General features: G+C 35.2%; 2 protein-coding genes across 2 annotated transcripts; one reads left to right on the top strand and one right to left on the bottom strand.

Moving 5' to 3' along the window:
• Nucleotides 1-3,831: 3,831 nt before the first annotated feature.
• On the top strand, nt 3,832-14,547 carry LOC113303196 (protein ACCUMULATION AND REPLICATION OF CHLOROPLASTS 3; the record flags this gene model as incomplete). Its single annotated transcript, XM_026552221.1, is given in 16 exon segments — nt 3,832-3,986; nt 4,770-4,828; nt 5,205-5,269; nt 6,150-6,284; nt 7,302-7,350; nt 7,701-7,813; nt 7,888-7,959; nt 8,120-8,230; nt 8,909-9,087; nt 10,246-10,530; nt 10,631-10,722; nt 11,169-11,566; nt 12,520-12,624; nt 12,757-12,894; nt 13,449-13,615; nt 13,999-14,547. Coding segments are annotated over 16 exon segments (2,196 nt in total), but the record flags the coding sequence as incomplete, so codon positions are not given.
• A 506-nt stretch (nt 14,548-15,053) lies between these two features.
• LOC113303195 (uncharacterized protein At4g15970-like) lies at nt 15,054-20,141 on the bottom strand. Its single transcript, XM_026552220.1, has 5 exons — nt 19,548-20,141; nt 16,282-16,647; nt 15,717-16,198; nt 15,450-15,536; nt 15,054-15,305 (listed from the first exon to the last, which is right to left on the bottom strand). Exons 1-4 carry the CDS (start codon nt 19,803-19,805, stop codon nt 15,476-15,478), a joined length of 1,167 nt encoding a protein of 388 aa, XP_026408005.1. The 5' UTR covers nt 19,806-20,141; the 3' UTR covers nt 15,054-15,305; nt 15,450-15,475.
• Nucleotides 20,142-20,742: the final 601 nt, after the last annotated feature.

The following is a 20,742-nucleotide window of genomic DNA, read 5'->3' as shown; positions in this document are numbered from 1 at the left end:
TGAAGGAGCGTATTCTATATACTTTTGGAATTTAAATAAAACAATGCATGGAATACGCAATCAGATAATGCATGAATTTGTTAAACATAAACTTTTGTAAAAGAAAACAATAATAATTACATAAGAGATATATAAATTGCCACCTCTTTTGATGACAAGCCACGCCTACCTCGAGATCCACGATCCACTGGTTCATCCTTTGAATCGATCGTTGTTAATATAGACTAACTGTTAATCACACAAAAACTCTAAGAATCTAGCCAAAAAGGCTCACACAAGAAACATACAAATCTATCTAACGGTTCAAGCCCATTAATGGTTCTACGCATCTTCATTATCCATCTCTTGCATAGCTAAGAGTTTACTAATCCATTTAGATTGATTCTATAGTCCATAGCTAAGTCTTAAGAATATCTACAACTTTGCAGAAGAAACCAAAGACTAATTCAGAACATAAGTGGTCCAAACACTAATTAAGATTAATGGACCTAAGCCCAAGCCCATGGGCCTGATCCGGAACGGCCACTAGTCCGGCCCACTACTCAAGACCTGACCCAACTGGGTCAATCTAACAGTCACTGACGGTCAAATGGGTCAACTAACAGTCAACGTCCAAAGTCAGGTCAAAATGGTCAACTGGTTAACTCATTCAACTAACTGAGTCAAAACGGAGTCAAAACCAAATACTGAGTTCGCTCAACTCAGTCAGCTAAGAACAAACCGAGCCAGACTGAGTAAGCTCAGTCAGACATGCTAAGGTTCAAGCCTGAGACATTGCACATGACAAAGGTTCTTCACACAGCTGCAACTCTAATCTCAGTTCAATATCAATCAATTTATTCATTCCAATTTATAACTCAAATTTGATCTAAACGTATTCAATTCACGATATATAATTATTCCCTTTGAGACAACTCTATAATTCACATTAACTTACATAAACAGGTTACCTTGATCTGCAGATGCAGGCTTTCTATAAGACCATTGCTATAGAAGCATTACAATCAACTTCAGTTCATACCAAATGCAATCCAGTAACACACCTTCTCCGACACGGTAACAACACCACCACTCTCATGAACTGCCATATCGGATTCACTACAGGCTCTACTAACCCATTACATACACATTACCACTGCCATCACATCAAAGACCACCACCATTAATATAATCCAACTCAAATAACCATTTCAGCACCACTATCCTTATTCAGCAAACATACCACCTTCCATACCACCACCAGATTCAACAACATTATTCCATTGCTAAAACTCATAATCATTTACCATCAAAACAGTTCTAACATCTATAGCTGCAATCCAATTTAACACAATTACAATCTTCTCCACCAGTTCCACAATTTACAGCTGTATCTTAGATCAACATCACGCAAAGACACTAATCTAGAACAATATTTATCTACACATACAATAACCAATTCATTCAACTTCATAACTTGACAGCATCAACACAAACACTGTTTCATTGATACACCACCTGCAATACTCATTCTCTGGCAAACAACATAACTCCAACTACAACCTTACTCCCAATCCAGAATTATCATAAACCTCAATCTTTATTGTCATACACACAAGATCAACAATGGAATTGAATAATTCTTTTAAATAAACTAAACAAAACAATTACCTCAAATCAGTGTTGCTCAGACAACTGAGGTCAAATTCTTCCTTCCTTTGCCTCAATTGAACTCTCATCTCAAACTATAGACACCCAACAATCTTCATCACCATCTTTGATTTACAGAGGAACCCTAATCCTGCAATTTCTTAATCAATCTTCAGAACAACCCCACAACTTTCACCAAACACCAATTAAGAATAAACCCACCTTCTAACTTCTTCTTGTTCATCCTTAATTGAATTCTCGGAACCAAATTCAGAAACCCTAATTACTCGATACATCTCCAAAGCAACTTCAGAACTTCAATTGAACTTACACCCATGATTCTTCAACTCGTCATAGCTCTATATCCTATCTTCTAAATCTTCAACGCCATAATTGAATCTATAATCCTAATTTTCACCTTCCCTGATTCGAAACCCTAAATGTTCTTCATCACGATTCACATCTACAACACCCCCTTCATCATCTAATCACCATCATCAAATGATTCTCTTAAATCAGTCTCTCAATCATACCATTCAATCGAACAGAAACAGGAACAGGGGAGCTAAGGAGAAAAAAGAAGAAAGAATAAGAATAAATGAGAAGAAGAAAGAAAATGAGAACGAGTTAATCTTCTCGATTAAGATAAGGCCGACCAAATTTGCTAAGGGCACCCGCAAAATTGATACGGGCATCCAAGGCGGCTATCTGCGAAATGACTATTTTTCCCTTCATACTTATCCCATGAAATCCTCTTTGTCCGGTATCCGATTGACACGTTCGAGTAGTCCAATCTGCGTAACTTTTCGAGATCTATCTAACGATATTAATTTCGTAACTAGATCGATGTTAGATTAATTCCTATTAATTAACGTTCGTGTTAGACTAATCGAATCATTATCGGCTAAAACGTATCTTGATCATCTCTAGATCAACTCTTGACCGGTCTAATAGCGTTGACGAGCTTGAGGGTCCTTACACTATCAACAACTTTCTTCTTTTATTTTGGTGTTACTACCTTTTTACTCTTCTTCCTCGTTGATCTTCATTTTGATCTTCTTGATTCTTCTTCTGATGACATAGGAACAATATTATCATCCTTTATTACTTTTTCTTCTTCAATTCTTCTCTTGATTCTTCTTGTAACCATTTTGGAAAATCAATTTGTAAAACCAGAATCTAGGTTTTAGTTTTTGCATTTTTATGATTTGGTTTCAAAATCTCTGATTTGGGTTTGCTGATTTTGAGATCTGTTTTTGATCTCACTGAAAATTGTTTCTCTGATTGAGATTCTCTTTGAAAATTGGTTAGGTTTCTCTGTAACGTTAGAAAACATTAAATGATTTTTCTGATTATTTTCTATGGTTTTGTGCGGGGAAGAAAACCGTAAATGGTACATGCATTCTTCACACGTGGTTACTACTAGAGTCTTTTGATCATTTCCTTATTTTCAAAATATGATGGACCTAATGATAAGGGTGAAACCTGGTTGGACCCTACTATAACTAAGTATGTGGGCTTAGGACCAAATAGCAAATTTCTCTTGTTTTAGTTCCAATGATAAGCAAATGTGGTAAAGGAGGCACAAAAGCCTTTCCTGCAGATCTACTAATGATTTGCATGATAGTGTTTTGAAATACGCTAACCCACCAACATCCACCCGGTTCCTTCGCTCACTCGTGGGCATTAAATCCGTCCAGTGATGGACTGGCATTTCAAAAAATCTGTCATTTTAATGGATTAGACACTGGTGGTACTAAATCCGCATCCACCCAACCGGTGCTCACCTATTAAGAACCTCTTGTCGACTTAGATGTGTCCAGCGCAGCCCAGCCTAACCCAGCCGATAACAATTAACCAAGCACATACTCCAATTATTTCGTGGTGAATGGAGACTGGAAAGGAGCCAACGGTCATTTTTCTCGGCACTTCCAAATATCCGAGTTCTCCCATTTCCCATATTCTTTTGTTGGATATGCCATGAATTTGGGTTAAAATTCAAGTGATCCTGGTTTGTATGGAGCTTTTCCTTCATACAACCCTTTTCTCCAAACTATCTGTATGCCCTTCTTCTCTCTACCCTAATACTCTTGCCTTCAATGGCAGTGTTACTCGTCGCAGATTATTTTCAAAAAACCCTAAAGGTTTCTTGACTCCACTTCGGATTTCATTGAGTTCTGAGCATGATTTGAAATCAAATGATCACATCTCACTCAGGAGTCTCGGGTGGATACTGAGATTTTAAGTGGAGGAGAATCCAACTGCATCGAGGTGATTGGAATTGGTAGCAGAAAGGATGCGGTTCTGGATTTTTGTGTGGAATCGCCTCTCCAATCGCTGACTTCGTTGAGGTTTTGGTATGTATTTTTCCCCATTTTGTTTCTAGTTTATCTAATTTATCAATGAAATGCTAGAAAAATGGGAATGTGATGCAAATTAGGGTTTTGCAATTTAATTCAGTTTTGAAGGCAATAGTCTGAGTTGAAGTTTATATAGGAGTAGTAGATTTTGATTTGAGTGGCAAAGTGTCTTGATTAGACGAAACACGCATTTTAGAACTGAACTGTTTACTGATTACATAATTGGTTTAGCTGCTGTTCCACATTTTCAAATGAAAATTTATTTATTAGTAGGAAAAAAAGAAATCTTCTTTTTATTTCTATTACAATAAAATTTCCCTCTAGTTTCTTGTAGAGCCTTGCATAAAAAAAAGAAGAAGAATGTGTACCCTGTAAATTTTTTAGCATTTTGTGGTTGCTGAAAGATGTAGGAAAGTATTACTTACCGGACCATCTTGTTTTATATTGAAGGAATGTGTGCACACTTATCTTAGTTTGGTGAGTAACATAAAGCAGAACTTATAGATGATATAACAACTATCTTTTTAGCATTTTTTTCTCAAAATATGATTAGAAAATCACTATAGTTTGGTAATATTTCTAGATTTGAAGCTTTTTGGCCTATTAAATTGCTAATGCAGTTTGTGGTGTATTTGTAAATAACTTCTATTTGCTAGATTGAAATCTGTATATATTAGATGTTAAAATGCTGTTCTTTTGTGGCATTAATATTGATCTGTGTTTAATCTGGTGCTTCTCTTAAGCATTTCATGAATCTTTTGGTTATCGATTGTATCATAGGAATATCCAGTCAACAGATTCAGGGGAGGTGCAACTGTTACAGAAATCTCGTGCACAAGGTTCTACTACACTCTTTATAGCTTTTTCCTTGATTGGTTCACATTTTATTATGCAGCGAAGTTGCTGCACAAGTTAACCCTCAATGTTAACCAACCAACCCAGCAGTCAAGATGTGAAAACATATTCTAAGTCAATTTTATGGATTCTGTGATGGTTCTTACTTGATTGTCATTTTTATAAATTTGACGCATTATTCAATTCTTCTATGCAATGTTTCTTGCAGTATTGTAGGTTCTGGATTCCTTTTTTTTTTCTTTTTTCTTTTTTCTTTTTTTTTTTTTTGCAGTTTATGCCTTTAATATCACTGATTTCCATCCATTATAATGAAGATTGTTGGGTAACTCAAGGTTTCTTTTTAACCTTTCTTGTTGCAAGATGTGGTTTTGAGGAACTTGGAAGGTCCTGTGTCGCAGCTATCATCTTCTCGAGCCGTTGTCCTTGTCAGTACATCCTTTACTAATTATTTTCCAATTTAGTCTCTCAGCTTAATATTATGAGTTTGGTTAGTTAAATCAGCAAACTAGTTGTTGAAATTACTTCCTGGACATGAACTCTCCTTAATTGTGTTCCTATTATATTTTTGCCTTATTGATCAAGAGTGAATCAGTTTTTAAACTCTCAAGGAGACCAATAGTATCATTCTATGATGGGAAAACTAAAGGCTCAAATTCTAGAAAGTTCCAAAAGTTTTTGAAAAAAAGAAATAACTCTCATTTTTTGGTTAAGCAACTCAAGGAAAATGATTTAACTTGTTTACTTGTCAAATGACTCATCAAGTAGTGCCTTGTGTCTAGAAAAGGATATGTTTTTTGAAAAAGAAGCTTCTTACAGCTTGATGCTTTGGCAAAAAAGTCACAAGATTTGCAGAAAGCAAGTCTCTCAGCATGCATTCTAGATAGTAGAACACTTGTATTATTCATGACCTGGAGTTTTCTCACATCTTTCTTAGAAAGTGAGAATGATTTGGAGTTTTCTCTTTCTTTTTGTTTTTAATCATGTAGTTGATAATTGATGATAGAATGCTGTATGCTTCTTTATATTGTTTCCACTGCTTCTTGTATCATTTATCGCTTCCCTTGGTCCTTCTAAATTTGTTTTTACTGTTTTCTTTTCAAAGTAAAGAACATTATAGAAAAGAAATCTCAGCTGCAGACACCAAGGAATAGTAATACTGGGTTATAAAAAATATGGGCTACCTAGATTGTAATGGATTTGGGTGGTGGAAAGTGAGCATTGTTTTTAGATTTTTTTTTTCTTTTAATCACAATAAGGTAAGAAGATTTATGTTTGCATACTAAAAATTGTCAAGTTATGATTTAGGTGGCTAGTGCTGGATATGGCCTCGATCACATTAAAGCAATTGAGCTTCTTAGAGAAATAAAATCAGCAAATGGGTTTTCTGTTGGCATTATTCTGAAGCCTTTCAGTTTTGAAGGACGAAGACGTCAAGATGAGGTAATAAATTAATCTTGTTTGTTTACCTTAGCAAGCAAAATACGTGTATTTATAGATTCACTAGAGACTGGTTTTGTATTTTGATATGCGCATTGGTTTAGTTTTGAACAGTGATGTTCACTTACATCGTGAGTTCAGTCACTGCGTTCTGAAGCATGCAGTAGGTTTATTGTCGCCTAGCTCTACCTGTTACATTACTGCAAGACTATATTCTTACAGAACATGATATAATATTTCTTATTCCTAAACCTTAACTGAAATCCAAGTAGAATTAAATAGTAACCTAATAGTTGTCAACAGATTTTTCCCTCTTTTATTTTTGGACTAAATGAGCCTTAGTTCTTAATGAATTTTTACCCTATCACAAATTTAGGATTGCTTTATGCTTTTTCTGCTACAATATACATACTCTGGCTTTTGAATAGATCACAGATCTAGCTAGGGTGAGCAATTAACCGACCCAATTAATCCGATGGTTTGGATTGGTCCTAAGATGTGGAGAACCGACTCAAAAGACGATTAAACCTAACCAATTCACTTGAAGTTTGATCATTTTGAATACTTCTTTTACATGCTAATAAGTTATCTTGTTTATTTATGAGTTTATTTCCTTCTATGACCAAGTACTGTTATCTAGGCTCTTCCTCATTACTCGAGAGGGCAATTTGTTGCGCTTAGTTTGGATAAGAACTATCTATTAAGTTTTGACTCTTACTTGACTTGACAATTAAGGACCCCATAGGTTGTGCTAACCTGAGGTTAAAATGAATTGCTAATTGGTTCAGTAGAAGGATGACCCTAAATAGTCCAGGCACAGATTGATGAAAGCTCATAGGTCTATTACCACGACAAAATGAACTGCTTTGATTTACCGTATACTATGTGTTGCATACTCCCATTGGTGGAAGCGTAAGTAAAGTGGCTACTTACCAGTTGGTTTCTTGAAGCTGATGAATGGGAGCCTTGGCTGTTCTCTGCCATTTCAAAGCTTTGATACCTCACTTTCTGGATTTGCAGGTCAATGACTTGGTTAACAAACTCTGGGAGAATACAAACTTCTGTATTGGTGAGTCTTTCTGTAGTATTCTTGATGAATGTGATTTGTTACTATTTTGTGTCAACATACAATAAGAGGAATGCAAATTCTGTATTGGTGAGTCTCATTTAATGTTTAACAGTTTAAGGAAGCATCACAGCTGTCTACTAAGAAATGTCTTTTGTGGTTAAGAAATACAATTTGAAGGTTTCCCACCTTTTACCATGTCATAAAAATAATTAGAAAATAATCCTGAAGTAGCTGGAAAGTATTTTTAATGTAGAGTCGGTGTTTTGTTGCAGGGTTTTTTCGTCTTTATCTGTTTTCCATTGTTTCTTATTCTTTTTAACATGATTGGTTTATTTATTTTTAATTTGCAGAAGTGGATATTGATGCACTGCTAAAGAGGGAAATGGTCACTCTGGCTGAAGCTCTAAAGAGTGCAAATAATGCAGTTCTGCTGGGCTTGAATACAATCTCCGTTCTTATGTCTGTAAGTTCTTAGTTTGGTTGAAGTTTACCTATCAATTTTGTCTACCTTCCTAACTCAAGCTTTGAACGTTTCAGGACTTGCACAATAAGTTTCTCGATCAACCAAACAATAAAATGAAGGAACTCAAAGTTCTAGAAGTAGTAGAAGTGAGTTTACGTCGCTTTCTTCCAGTGAGCTGAATTCATGCCTTAATACCTTACTAGGTTGTTTTTCCATTGCATTGGTTACTAAGGTTGCAAGAAATTCTACTTCTCTAGTTATTTTCCTTGCTGGTTTATCTTACTCGGCCGATGCTATTGGCTATAGCTTTTGAGCAGTTGTGGAAAAGCAAAAGTTGGATTCGGAGTGGGTAAGAGTATGAAATCATCAATTGCACGAGCTGTCTTCGATTGCCCTTTTCTTGGTGATGGCATGAAGGTATCACTGATTTGGTACTAGAGAGCATTTTATAACAAGTTATTATTATTCGGATCTGCCAAATAAATAATCTTATCTTCACATGATCTGAATACTTGTCTGCATGTTAAGCATGTTTCAACATAACAAAGTGAATTGTTACTTCTTCCTTGCAAGCAGTTGCTAATAGTTCCTTCCCCTTCTGTATATTTGGAATATCTATGTTCATTGCACTTTAGACATTGTCGAAAATACTATATAGTATACAGTATGTATTAGATCGTGTCAATCTGGCAAGTGGGAAAACCAAGGCTCTCATCAGTGACCATGTTGTCTGAATTTAAGTTCTGCATTGTTTGTCTTTAGAATTCTCTTGGACACACATCTGATTTCCTGTAATAATCCAAATAATTGTTCGATATCATTGAGTGTCTTTAGAATTCTCTCGGGCACACATCTGATTTCCTCTAATAATTCATTAATTGTTTGATATCATAGCCGTCAGTATTTGTTAGCGATTACTAATTAAGTTACAACAGATCTCTGTTAGAACCATATGACTTTAAATTTGAATTGTTCAATTCTTTGAAGGAATTATATTAACTTATTACGTATCATCATTCTGTTGCCGGATATAGTTGCTTTTTCTTTGTTCAGTTTTTGTAATTTTGCTCGTCTTTCCTATTTGTTCAATTACAGGAAAACGACATGGTTGTCTGCACTGTAGCAAGTTGTGATGTTAAGGAACATAGTGATGTACGCGAGTTCCTGCAAACATTTCGTCAAACAACTGGATTCAAAAAGGAGATCATACTTTCCATGTTTTATGAACCTAATCTGGAGAAAAACCTGGTAGTAACAACAGTCATTGCTCTAGGGTAAGGATCCTCATCGACAACAATTTAATGCAGACAAAAGATCTGTTCACTGTTACTTCTAGTAGGACAGTAACATGATACTTTTGTTTTGTTATTAAAAAAACGTTCAGATATGAGCTTTCTCTTCATGCTTAACTTCAACTGACGATTATTAACATTGCTTTTTGGCACGTGGGATTATGATTTGCTAGTCATCAACCTTGATAAATTGATGGATTCAGGAGATAATAGCACATGCTGCAAGTTTGTTGCTCACATGACCTATCACTAAGATGCCCATTGTAGAACAGCTTGATAACTAAGATAAGACACGAATTTGGGGGATTCAGTACAATGATCTAGTTGAGTCTTATTGTAGAATGTGTTGTTGAAAAATGGCGATGTTTATTTGGTTGTTAATCATCCTGGTGTTAATGAATGGCTTGGATTTACAAGATTGTAAATTTCAACCATTCACTGCTCAGGATTAGCTGTTATGTTATAAGGATGTTAGGTATAATAAGAAGTGCTAGACTCATTTTTATGTTCATCTCGAGACCCGAACTCTGACTACCTATTCCTTCCAACCTATCTCTTTCTTCTGAAATCTATTACTATATAACAGCACCCTAAACTTCTCCTATAGTGAAGTATTCTGCTTTCTTATTATATATATGGGATATATAAAGGACGTTTTTATGTCTGTATCCCTTGCTGGGAAAGTAGAAATATGGTCTTGTGCTCAGAAAATGGTAAAGAAAGCCTGTGTGATGAGCAAGTGAGCACTGAGATTTGATATATTTTAGTTCATTTTTCTAATCCAAATCAATACTAGACTCCCCATTTCAGCTGAGAATGTGTCAGAAACTGGTGGGTCAAAAAAGGTTTACCTCCATAAAACTATTTTCTACTGTAAATGTTCCAAAGTTACGCTGGAGATTTAAGCATAGTATGGTTGTTGCTTTTGCCAGTTATCCTTATATCATATAGTTAGGCTCCAGATTGCGTCGTTAATTTTATGTCACGTAATTAGATTACTTGCTAATTTTGACATTCTCTTTTGTATCTTACAACTGCTCTGTACTATCAACTTCATTATATGTGAAATCACATCACATAGTAAATGCTTACATATGATTTTCTTCCTTTCTGATCATAAATTTCCTGTGTCATTGTCAGCTGCAATGAACAAGGTACATCCCAGAAACAGGGTTTTTTATCCAGACTTGCTCTGCGTTTTCCTTTTATGTTCTCCCTCCTGGGAAGAGGCCAACCTGATACAGAGATAGTAACTGTCAACTCAAATAGTAATGAAGCATACCCTTCAGGGATCATTAGTTCTTCAGATAGTATGGATATGCGGAATCTGGATTCCTCTGATGATGTGGATGAAAATCTTGACTCGGATTTTGATGAACAGAGGACCCTATCGGAAAGAAATTATGAAGAAACCAATGATTTAAGGTTTATTAACTTATCTTCCTTTTTATCGAATCAAATAGAGGTTACTGATGTAGTGATAATTTGTGAAGTGATTCTGATATTGATCTGGCAATACTTGTAGGGAATTCTACGGTGAGGATAAGATAAGGGGGGGTAGAACTTCACAGGGAAATAGCAACTCACATTCTCATGTTTATGATCAATCTGCAGAAGGTATATAAGATGTGTGTGCATATTTGAGTGATGTCCTTTTATGTACATCATGCTCATAGGAAGCCAACCTGACTTTTGATCCCTAGGCAAGAGCTTGAAAATCAGCTATTTGTAAAGAAATATCTTGAAATTGATTTTCAATCAGTTGAATTGGATTTTATGGTTTGATAGTCATTGAGGAGAAAATCGTGAAAATCATCCCCTGGATCATCTTTATTTGGTCAATGAAAGATAATGATCATGTTTGCATCTATAACATCTAGATGTGTCCTTGACCTTCTTCTTCTTTTTCATTGAAAATTTTGACCTTTCATGCTGTTACTATCTCTATCATGAATCGCAATCTGACTTTTATATATTCCAAACTTGTATTGCTGCTCTATCAATTGTTAAAATTCTGTTTTTAATACCGTCTCTTACATTTTCTCACTGATCAATTTTCCTAGAACAACCTGTTTTTCAAAGGGAACCACTCATTAGCCGAAATGTGGGACCGGGGTTCGATGTCGAGCAAGTGCGGGCACAAAAAGGAGTTGTATCTGGGTCTGATCCAGTACTCGGCAGACAAATCTTATTCTCTCTTCCAGTTGGTGTAAAGAAATCTTCGAGTCAACGCTGGCAACAGTTTCCCAAGTCTCAGCAGCCCTCAGATCCAAGAGTTCTAGATGATAATAGCGAAGTATCACAGGGCACTACAGATATGCTTTCATGGGATGCACTGACTGATGCTAGTCGTGAAGCAGTGAAGGATGTCTATGGTGCTGCATCTACACTTTTAAAAGGAAATGCTGCTGATATTCCTAGGAAGCAAGGAGTGCTTTCTGTTCGTGCATCATCCATGTTGGTATGATTCAATTCTAGAATAATGATTTTATAGGTTAAAGCCTTTCACTTCCTGTAATTACTTCTCCCAGAGGAACTACTTCAACCAGAAAATGAAAACAGTATACATAAGACTTTTAATATTAGTAGCAATCACATAGTTATGCTAGTTGAACAACTGAGTGTATCGTCTAAGGGCACAGGCTGTGCTTGAGCTTGTGCCTCGAGGAGCTGTGCTCTGGCACAGGCTGAAGCAATGTAGTTAATTGCAGAAGTATTGCTATGGTTCTAAACAAAATGAAAAAAACATAGAAAGAAATTGAATTGGACCGTCAAAGCATTCACTCAGTTGAAGAATAAGAGTGGTATGTATCCCTGCCGTTGTGTTTAAGGGCATGCTTCGGAGCTGTGCTTCAGCTTGTTCTTCAGTATACTTGAGTTCATTGTTCTGAAAGCCTGATAAAGTGATCTATCAGTCTTTGGATGTTCATGTTCTCCCTGTGGTCGTTTAAACAGGTATAATTACTCAGATTCAACATTTAAAGGATTTGTTTATGAAAACCTGAACGAACCTTCAATCGAATGCCCTGCAAAAAGTTTGTTCTTCTATTAATTGTCAGAGACTCAGAAAATTAATTTGGAAAAACTTAACGCTTGTCTTTCAATTAGAGCTAGAAGAAATGAAATCTTGTTTAAATTCTTCTAGTCTTTTGGAGTTTCCGAAAATGACCGACTTCTGGATGTTTGCACACACCAAATTTGTGCAGATTATTAAGGTGATAAAATAGATTTTTTAATAATGCTGCTTTGAAACCTTAGTGTTCTTTGACTATGTAGCCTCCAACTCATGAATCTACCTCTTACTTTACTCTCAGGATAAAATCCGAGTTTTTCTTTGATAGTTTCTTTGAGCATTTGATGGACCCTTTGTGCAAGCAAATCACACAGACTTTCTAATTATGATTTTATTTGCAGGAATCTGAACGCGACTCGGAGAAAAAATGGAGTCGTACTACAGAGATGCAATATAGAGGAGGAATTTACAAGGGACGTTGCCAAGGAGGACTCCCAGAAGGAAAGGTTTGTACAATAACCTTAACTGAAGCTCAATCTCAATTTTAATAAACTATTCCGGAGTGCCGGGTTGAGTTTAGAACTTTCTGTATTACATGTCGGAGACATGCTGAGGAAATCTATCGCTTCTCATCACAGGGTCGTCTAACACTTCCAGATGGAAGCATTTATGATGGCATGTGGCGTTATGGCAAGAGATCTGGTTTAGGTGCATTCTACTATAGTAACGGGGATGTGTACCAGGGATCTTGGAGGGATGACCTTATGCATGGAAGGGTATGACTGTTTCATTTTGTACTATATAGTTTGTTTTCGGTTAGGGGAAATCGTAAATACTTGTAATGAAGTGATTCTTACTCACATTTTGATGTTGTTGTTACTTATCATTTGGTAGTTTCAAGTATATATGTTCTGAGAATTGATAGCCACTATTATAGTGGATATGCCCATGCATCTGTCAGGTTTAGTTATTGCTACATAGTTAATTTTATATCTCATTGTTTGTATTTGTCCTTTTTAACTTTAATTTGATAAGGTAAGGCAGTTGCCTTTTTGGTTGATGTGATCAAGTGGTATTCGGATGTTGTGTATGGGAGATTTTTTTTCAATATTCACTCTGTTAATAAACTCAAAATTCAGCATATGAACTCTCATGTTGCTCAAAAAATCGTTCTTTCTGTTAGTTTCTGTGCATTTAAAACTTCTGTTTTTTACGTGTAACGTGGCAATAGAGTCTAAAGAACTTCGAGTAGAAGCTTTATCTTTTGTTTTCTTTTTTCTTTTTGTTTTATTCGTGAATGTAGGGCGATTAACTGTGTTTATCCGTACAGGGTTGGTTTTATTTTTGCACTGGGGATCGGTGGTTTGTGAACTTTTGGAAGGGGAAAGCAAATGGGGAAGGACGATTTTATTCAAAGGGGGGTGAAATCTTTTTTGGCAGTTTTCAAGATGGCTGGCGACACGGAGAAAGCTTATTTATTGACGACGAAGGAAGAAGGTAAACAGGTGTATGAATAATTACAGTATTCTCTATAGTTTCATAGCATTTAACATTTTAAGCTGAAAGAAGTTGTGTATATATAAGCAGTACATAAAACGTATTCAAGTTCATAGCTAGGCTGTGGTTGCCTTTAGATATTGTTCTCGGGTTTTAAATGTGTACTCAGTACTCAAAATTTTCCAAATATGGCCCAACAGTGTGGTTTCCCGTATGTTTTATCTTAGGGTAGTAACACAAATGGTGTACATAGAGTTTACAGTTGTCAAATGATTTCAGTCAATATGCATGATCCAAGATATATGGACTTTATATTGAATTCTAGCATGTTTATCTTGAACCCTCTTAGGGATTTTAATGTCACAAATGGCTTATATTGTCAGGTGGACTGAGATCTGGGATGATGGTGTCCTTCTAAGTCGTTAACCACTGGACTCTGAAACGACTGCCAACTAATACTTCAATGTACATGAAAGAAATGAAGTAGGCTGTTCTTGTTGTATGTATATATTATCTTCTGTCAAATGAGGTTATTTTCTTCCGAGTTTATTTCTAGATCCCATTATCTTATGAATTTCGTTTTCAGTAGCATTTTCCTCATATTCTTATATATATGCAAATGAAATGCTATAACAGAGAAATCTGAAAAAAAAGAGTCCACTCTTAAACCAATTAGACAACACATTCCACTTCAAAGTGTAACATTTAAAGCATTTAAATTCGTAATTGTTTTCTTGTTTCTTTTTTTGGCATAAGTAGCTTCTCTCTGGTTGTCAGCCTTTCTGTTATTCTCATCAGAGTTTATTTTTATGGCCTTTACATAGTTGTCCTGCGAATTTATTGTTTTAGATTCTCTTCCTTGCAATGACTGAAACATTATGTATGAAGGTGTCGAGCTTGTTCAGTTTAACAACTTTTTTTTTTATTCTGCCATGGTCACAAATATTTCTCTTGTTCAGTTGCATTTGGGACGCTTGTTCTAGATTCGTCAACATCCTGGTCCATGGTTAAGAAAGAAGGTACGAGATTTTTGCGTAACCAAGGTATCTGAGGAGGCTCCTGCTTTTCAGGTTAATTTTTGATCCTGTTCATGCTTGTAATGTGTAACAGTTGATTGGCTATATAATATATTTATGAAGTATGAACCCATGCATTGTTTTGAACTATGTTTATCTGACAATTTAACCTGTATCAACTGTTGGGTGGGGCTATTACTTAAGCTTATAATTACACCTATGAGGTTGCTAGATTTTGATTTACAGAATTAAATTCTTTGGTTTATAATTGGGGAATTAGTGGTTTTGTTGATCAAATATCTTCAGTTGTAAATTTAACAATTTTTAGAAGAAAACCTAATTGTGGACTTTGGAATCTTAGACTAGATTTATGTCTGAAGATAACATATTCAGCTTTAACATTTTTATAAACCTTGTCGTGATTTGATGATAAAAGGAATTGCTTCAAAAATACTGACACTTTTTACTCGGGAAATGCAAGATTAAAGATGCCAGAAACTACATTTTGAGAGACTATAATTTCGTGAATACTTTTTTTTTTGAAAAGGCAATTCATTTACAAACACTGAGCACTACTACACTATCACTTGGTTTCGCCTAAGCCTTCTGCTGAGAAGCATAAATCCAGCTGATAGAACAAAATCTCTTTATCTTCAGAAATTCACAAATCAAATCTGCAGAATTCAACAAAAATGTGTAAGTAAAATAATCTTATTGGTTATGGCATGTAAGATGTAAGCAAAATTTCCTATGATAAATGTATGTAATATAGCTATGATTTTCTCCTTAAGCTATTAAGAGCGGAAAAAGAATTTTACCTTTACGACCTAGTAGTTTTCTGTTGTCAATTTCTCTTTTCCTGTTTTGCGTCTTTCTTGGATGGATGAGGATGAAAGTTTCCAAGACTAAAAAAGCAGCCAACAAAGCACTTTTAAACAGTTGATTACCAAATTTACTGTAAATCTATGTCATACTGTATACGTTACGAACACACTGACGAGTTCTGAATGTTTTCTGTAATAAACCCATTTATACGGCTATATTGGATAGGTCTAATTCAGAGAGTAAGAGTATCTCAAGTTTACCTGCAATTTTGTGGCACATTCCAAGATGATTTCCATGATTTCCTAGAGTCTGGTGATAAAGACATAAACTTTCTCCAATCATCAAGCATAACATTCAGGTCGTGAAGCTTGTTATCCAAACCGTAACAGCAATTCACATGCATTGTGCAAACTTCATTCAGATTCCTACTTGGTTGACATAATCCTCCAAAGTATGCTGTATTCAGGAACCTCATCTTCAATCCAATTCTTCTGAAAGATTTCTCTTTCTTAATTATATTAAGGACATCTTGATCGTGTTTACCAGGGTGACTTTCTCTCGACTCATACCAATACTTGTAAAATTGCTTTGTTCTCTTGTTGGATTGAACATATGTAAATCCTCCATTTGGGGCATTTCTCAAGTCCCGTGAATTCCCGTTGTAATAATCACAAGCAATTTGAAAATCCGAACCGTGGTAAAATCGTTCAAATGGATTTCGGAACCACATTATATCAGCATCCTGAACAGAGAAATGGAAAACAACCCAAATGAGTATTAAACAACTAGGATTCCATACGGTAAAGATGTAAGCATGATACATACCGTAAAGACGAAGTTGTAACCCATCTCAAGAACTGTGCGAAGAAAACTAATCCTCCTCCACATCATAACCAAGTAATCAGGGCTCATAAAATACGCTTCCTCCGAGAAATCAACTCCTGACGTAGTAAGAGCATAACAATGAGGGTGTATCTCCATGCAACGGTTGTAAGCTTTACTATCCAATGCAATGATGACCAAATTACTCGACAGATTTTGGGTTCGCTCTCCTATTCGGAAGCTCTCCAGAAAAAGATCGACAACTGAATTAGGAGTTGCCCATGCTTCATTTAACGTGGTTAAGATGACAGTTTTATCTTTCATTGCTGCCTTCTCAAGAACTTCCTTCAGTCTTTCGTCCACCTTGATCTAAAAAATCATTAATAAACTTTTACATAATTGAACAAAATGTATCATAAGGGGTGTCCTAAAAGTTAGGGACCATGGTTTTTTGGGGGACCATGGTCTTATTAGGCCAACCTCCCTATATTTATAAGGGTGTCATAAAGTTAGTTAAATACACATTTACCTTTTACTTTAATTTAAATTAAAACTAACCTAATAACTATATAAATCTAATCATATACATCTAATCTAAATGAATTTATTAATCAAAATCAAAATCAAAAATAAAAATTGGAGGGGAATCGAAATTTTTTAGTTTTGAAAAATAAAATATTATCTTCTTCTTCTCTCTTTCCTTGATGTTCCTCGTTCGATTGAAAAACCCATCAATCGTTTTTAATTCGTTTTTTGATAGGGTAAATTGGGTAGAAATCATCAAATGATTGGGTAAATTGAGTAGAAATCATTAAAATATGGTTTAAATGGGAGTTAAAGTGGCATGTTCGGTTAGGAATAGTTTTAAAAAAACTAGTTTTGTAACCGAACATTCTGAAACCAAGAACACGAAGAACACTTCGGTTATCACGAATTTATTTTTTCATAACCGAACTCCGAGTTCGGTTGGTTCGCAAAAAATAGTTTTAACCGAACTCCTCATTGAAAACCAATATATTGTGTTCGGTTTGTTTGTTCGCAAAAAATCTTGATAAACCAAACTCTTCACTAATTCCATACATGTGGAGTTCGGTTAGATATGTTGTTGGGTTAAAGTTTGCGAACCAACCGAACATTACTCTGTAAATCCTATAAACAAAGTTCGGTAACATGTCTGTTTACCGAACGACTAAAACCCCCATTAAAGAGCGATTTCGGTAACCTGCGTGTTTGGAAGAAGTAACCGAACTACACTTTCAGATGAGTTCGGTAACCTGTTCTTCACATAAGGTAACCGAACAAGCCCAAATCTACTCTAAAAATTTACAGTTTTTTGAAAATTTGGAGCAATTCAACCAACATTATCTAAGTTTGAAGCATACGGGGTACCCAAATACCCTTCCTCCGGTTGTGGTTGGTAAAATCCATCGTTTTTCATGTTTTCCTTCTTCATCTTCTCTAACTTTACTCTCTCAATAATTCTACTTCTTTATAAAAAAAACCATCTGATTTTTTAATCTCACTAATTATCTTTCACTTAATCTCACTAATCATTACATTAACTATTATTAACACTAGCTAATCATTATCCAAAATTAATCAGGAGGATAATTTAGGTATTAATATAAAATCTGGACAAGAGATGACTTAGATTTACTTCTAATGTCTTTACCTAAAATAAAATCATGGTCCCAAAAAATCGTGGTCCCAAAAAATCGTTCATTTTAATTAGTTCGCCAAAATAAGGATCCATCCGAAGGGAGAAGGCCTGGCCCATGAATGGATAGCTGAAGATTCTCAGTTGACCAATATTTGCACCCCACAGATACGAACCTAGTTTTTTCCTATTAAAAAAAGGATACGAACCTAGTAATCCAAGTTGAAGACTACGAAGATTCTCATTGGTTCCGTCTGTCCAGCAACGATAATCCCATTTGGTATCTTTATTAAAAAAAACAAGTAGTGAGCACGTGTGATGCACGTCGACGATGCTATTTTTCTACTTTCCAAATAATTTGGTGGTAATTCGACACCATATTATTTTATTTAAAAATTAGTCGTTTAAGAATCAATCATTTGTTTTGTTTTCTTCTTGTAGATTTTTTCAATTTTTTTCTAAGTTATGTCTAATTTTAAGCTATGTTTAACTTTTAAGGAGAAAATATATAAAAAATATTGAAAAACAAAAATTTGATATCATTATTTGTGCTCATTGCGTAGCTAATTTAAAGGGCTTTCCAAATATATAAAACTTACAAAAATCCGACATGTAGTTTAAAAGATATGAAATTTTTTAATATATAAAAGGTGCATTTATTTTTATGTCTCTATAAACATTCATTATACCACTTCTTTAAAATCTAACAGCTGATAAGAAAGAAAAAATCTAATAATTTAAGGGACAATAACAATAATTGGGACGGAATTTTATTTGTGATATCTAACGGTGGAATTTTAAAGTAGGTTTTGCAATCCGTTGTTACTGTTAAAAAGGGGGAGATATACTCGATGAACACAATGTGGTGTTATTGGTCTGGTCTGATGCGTGTTATTCTTTTATAAATGCGTTTAAATTATTAAGTACTTGACACGGTTGTGAATCATACTATAAGACAATTTACATGAACCAATTGAGCACTGCAGTGCACATGCTGCCGTTTCTTTATTATAATGTTATACAATACATGAAAACATCAGGCCTCGTGCACTATTCCTGCCTGCTGTTAACGAAATTTCAAACTTGCAATGCTCTTTCTTTACCATACGGCAACAATGTAAATAAAAACCTTCGAAAATCAAAATTCTAATTTCTTTTTCTTATCAAGATTGAGTATTTTTTAGTGTATCATAGACTGGTACGGTGGTATCCCATCAGTTGTGGCAGTAGGGTCTCAAAATTTGGGATCCCACCAATTAGCAAAGAGACTACAATAGAAACAACAAGGAAAGTGATGGAGTATTTTTTATGACTAGTAGTATTTCAGAAAAACCGCCACTTGGTGGTGACAAAGATCAAATCTGGAGTTCTTCCTAAAATCAATGGCCTAGATTACGTCAACACCAATTACAATGAAACATGCAACTTCACTAGTTATCACAGATGAAATCAAAAGATAACTACAATAACGATTTTGCTTTCTGAGTTGCTGTAAATTCGGCTATAATATACATAACACTTGTCATGAAATATATACTGATAAATTGGAAGAATTTTTTTTAAAGAAACTGAAATTAGAAGAAGATAGTTAATGGCTAGTTAGTTTACTTACCGAAGAAGAAGAGGAATCGTAGAAGGATGAGAGGGAAAGTATCTGAGATGGAATTAAATCGTTGAAATAAATCAAACATGGTAGTCCCAAGACAACACCCAGTAGCAGAGATAACGTCAAATTCCGACGATGAAAGATACTATAACCAGCTGCTGCAGTTGACGGCGATGAATCAGCTGTTTTTGTTGCTAGTGTTGTTTCTGATGAAGAAGAAGAAGAACAACAAGGCATCACTGTTGATAGTATCTTCTTATACATTTTCTCAATTACTAATATTCAATCGGATCGAAATTATTAAGTATCACATCTAATTCAGTAAAACTCTTTGGGATCTATTATTATTATCCCCTGAAGAAAGAAAAACAGAGAGAGAATGAAAGAAAGACAGAACAACTTGGTCTGGTATGTTGAATATTCAATAGATGATATGATTTACCAGAGGAAGAGGAACAAGGGTGTAGGGTAATTAAGTAATAGTAGCCAGTAGGCTGTTTTTGTCTATTTGTATAATTTAATGGCAATTAAGTCTAATATATATGTATGACAATAAATGATTACTAAAATGATCGATAAAAGAGAGAGAATAGGGATTTTTATCTTCACCAACCTTCCGATGAGTTTTACACAATTTGGCAATAACAGAGAAAAACAGTGTTATTCTTTTATTTTTCCTAAGGAGATATTTGTTCATGTAACTGTCAACTTACAAACAAACAACCAACTTTCAACTCCAAGTCTTATGCAAAACATCCTTAATAAGGACTAGATGTGCATCTTGGCATTGATGATGACTACTAGCTTCCAGTACTACTACTTAAAAGGTGCACAGGAACCGAGCCGGAGCGTCCCCGGAACCGGTACAACCGTACCTAGTTTTGTATCGAACCGAGGAACGGGGTACAGGTACCGGTCCAAAAAATAGGAACCGGGGTTAGGGAGGTACAGGTACACGGTCCTGACCTAGTCTCATGCCGAACCGCACCGTCTGTACCGAGTAGTAGCAGCCGTTAGATTTAGGGGATGATAAATCAATAATAGCCGTTAGATTAAAGCCTGGTATATAAGCGAACATTATAGGGCTAGAGTTTCTCTTCTCATTTTCGTTTTTTTTTTCTGTCTCTGAGAAGGAAAAGAAGTGAAGACTGAAGACCTCCATTACAGGGACGAGACAATTTTCTTCTGAATCTTCTCTTCT

Source organism: Papaver somniferum, chromosome 8 (genome assembly GCF_003573695.1).
Source record: "Papaver somniferum cultivar HN1 chromosome 8, ASM357369v1, whole genome shotgun sequence".
Classification (NCBI taxonomy): Eukaryota; Viridiplantae; Streptophyta; class Magnoliopsida; order Ranunculales; family Papaveraceae; genus Papaver; species Papaver somniferum.
Note: the sequence above shows the minus strand (reverse complement) of the source record. Positions and strands in the feature narration are given on the sequence as shown.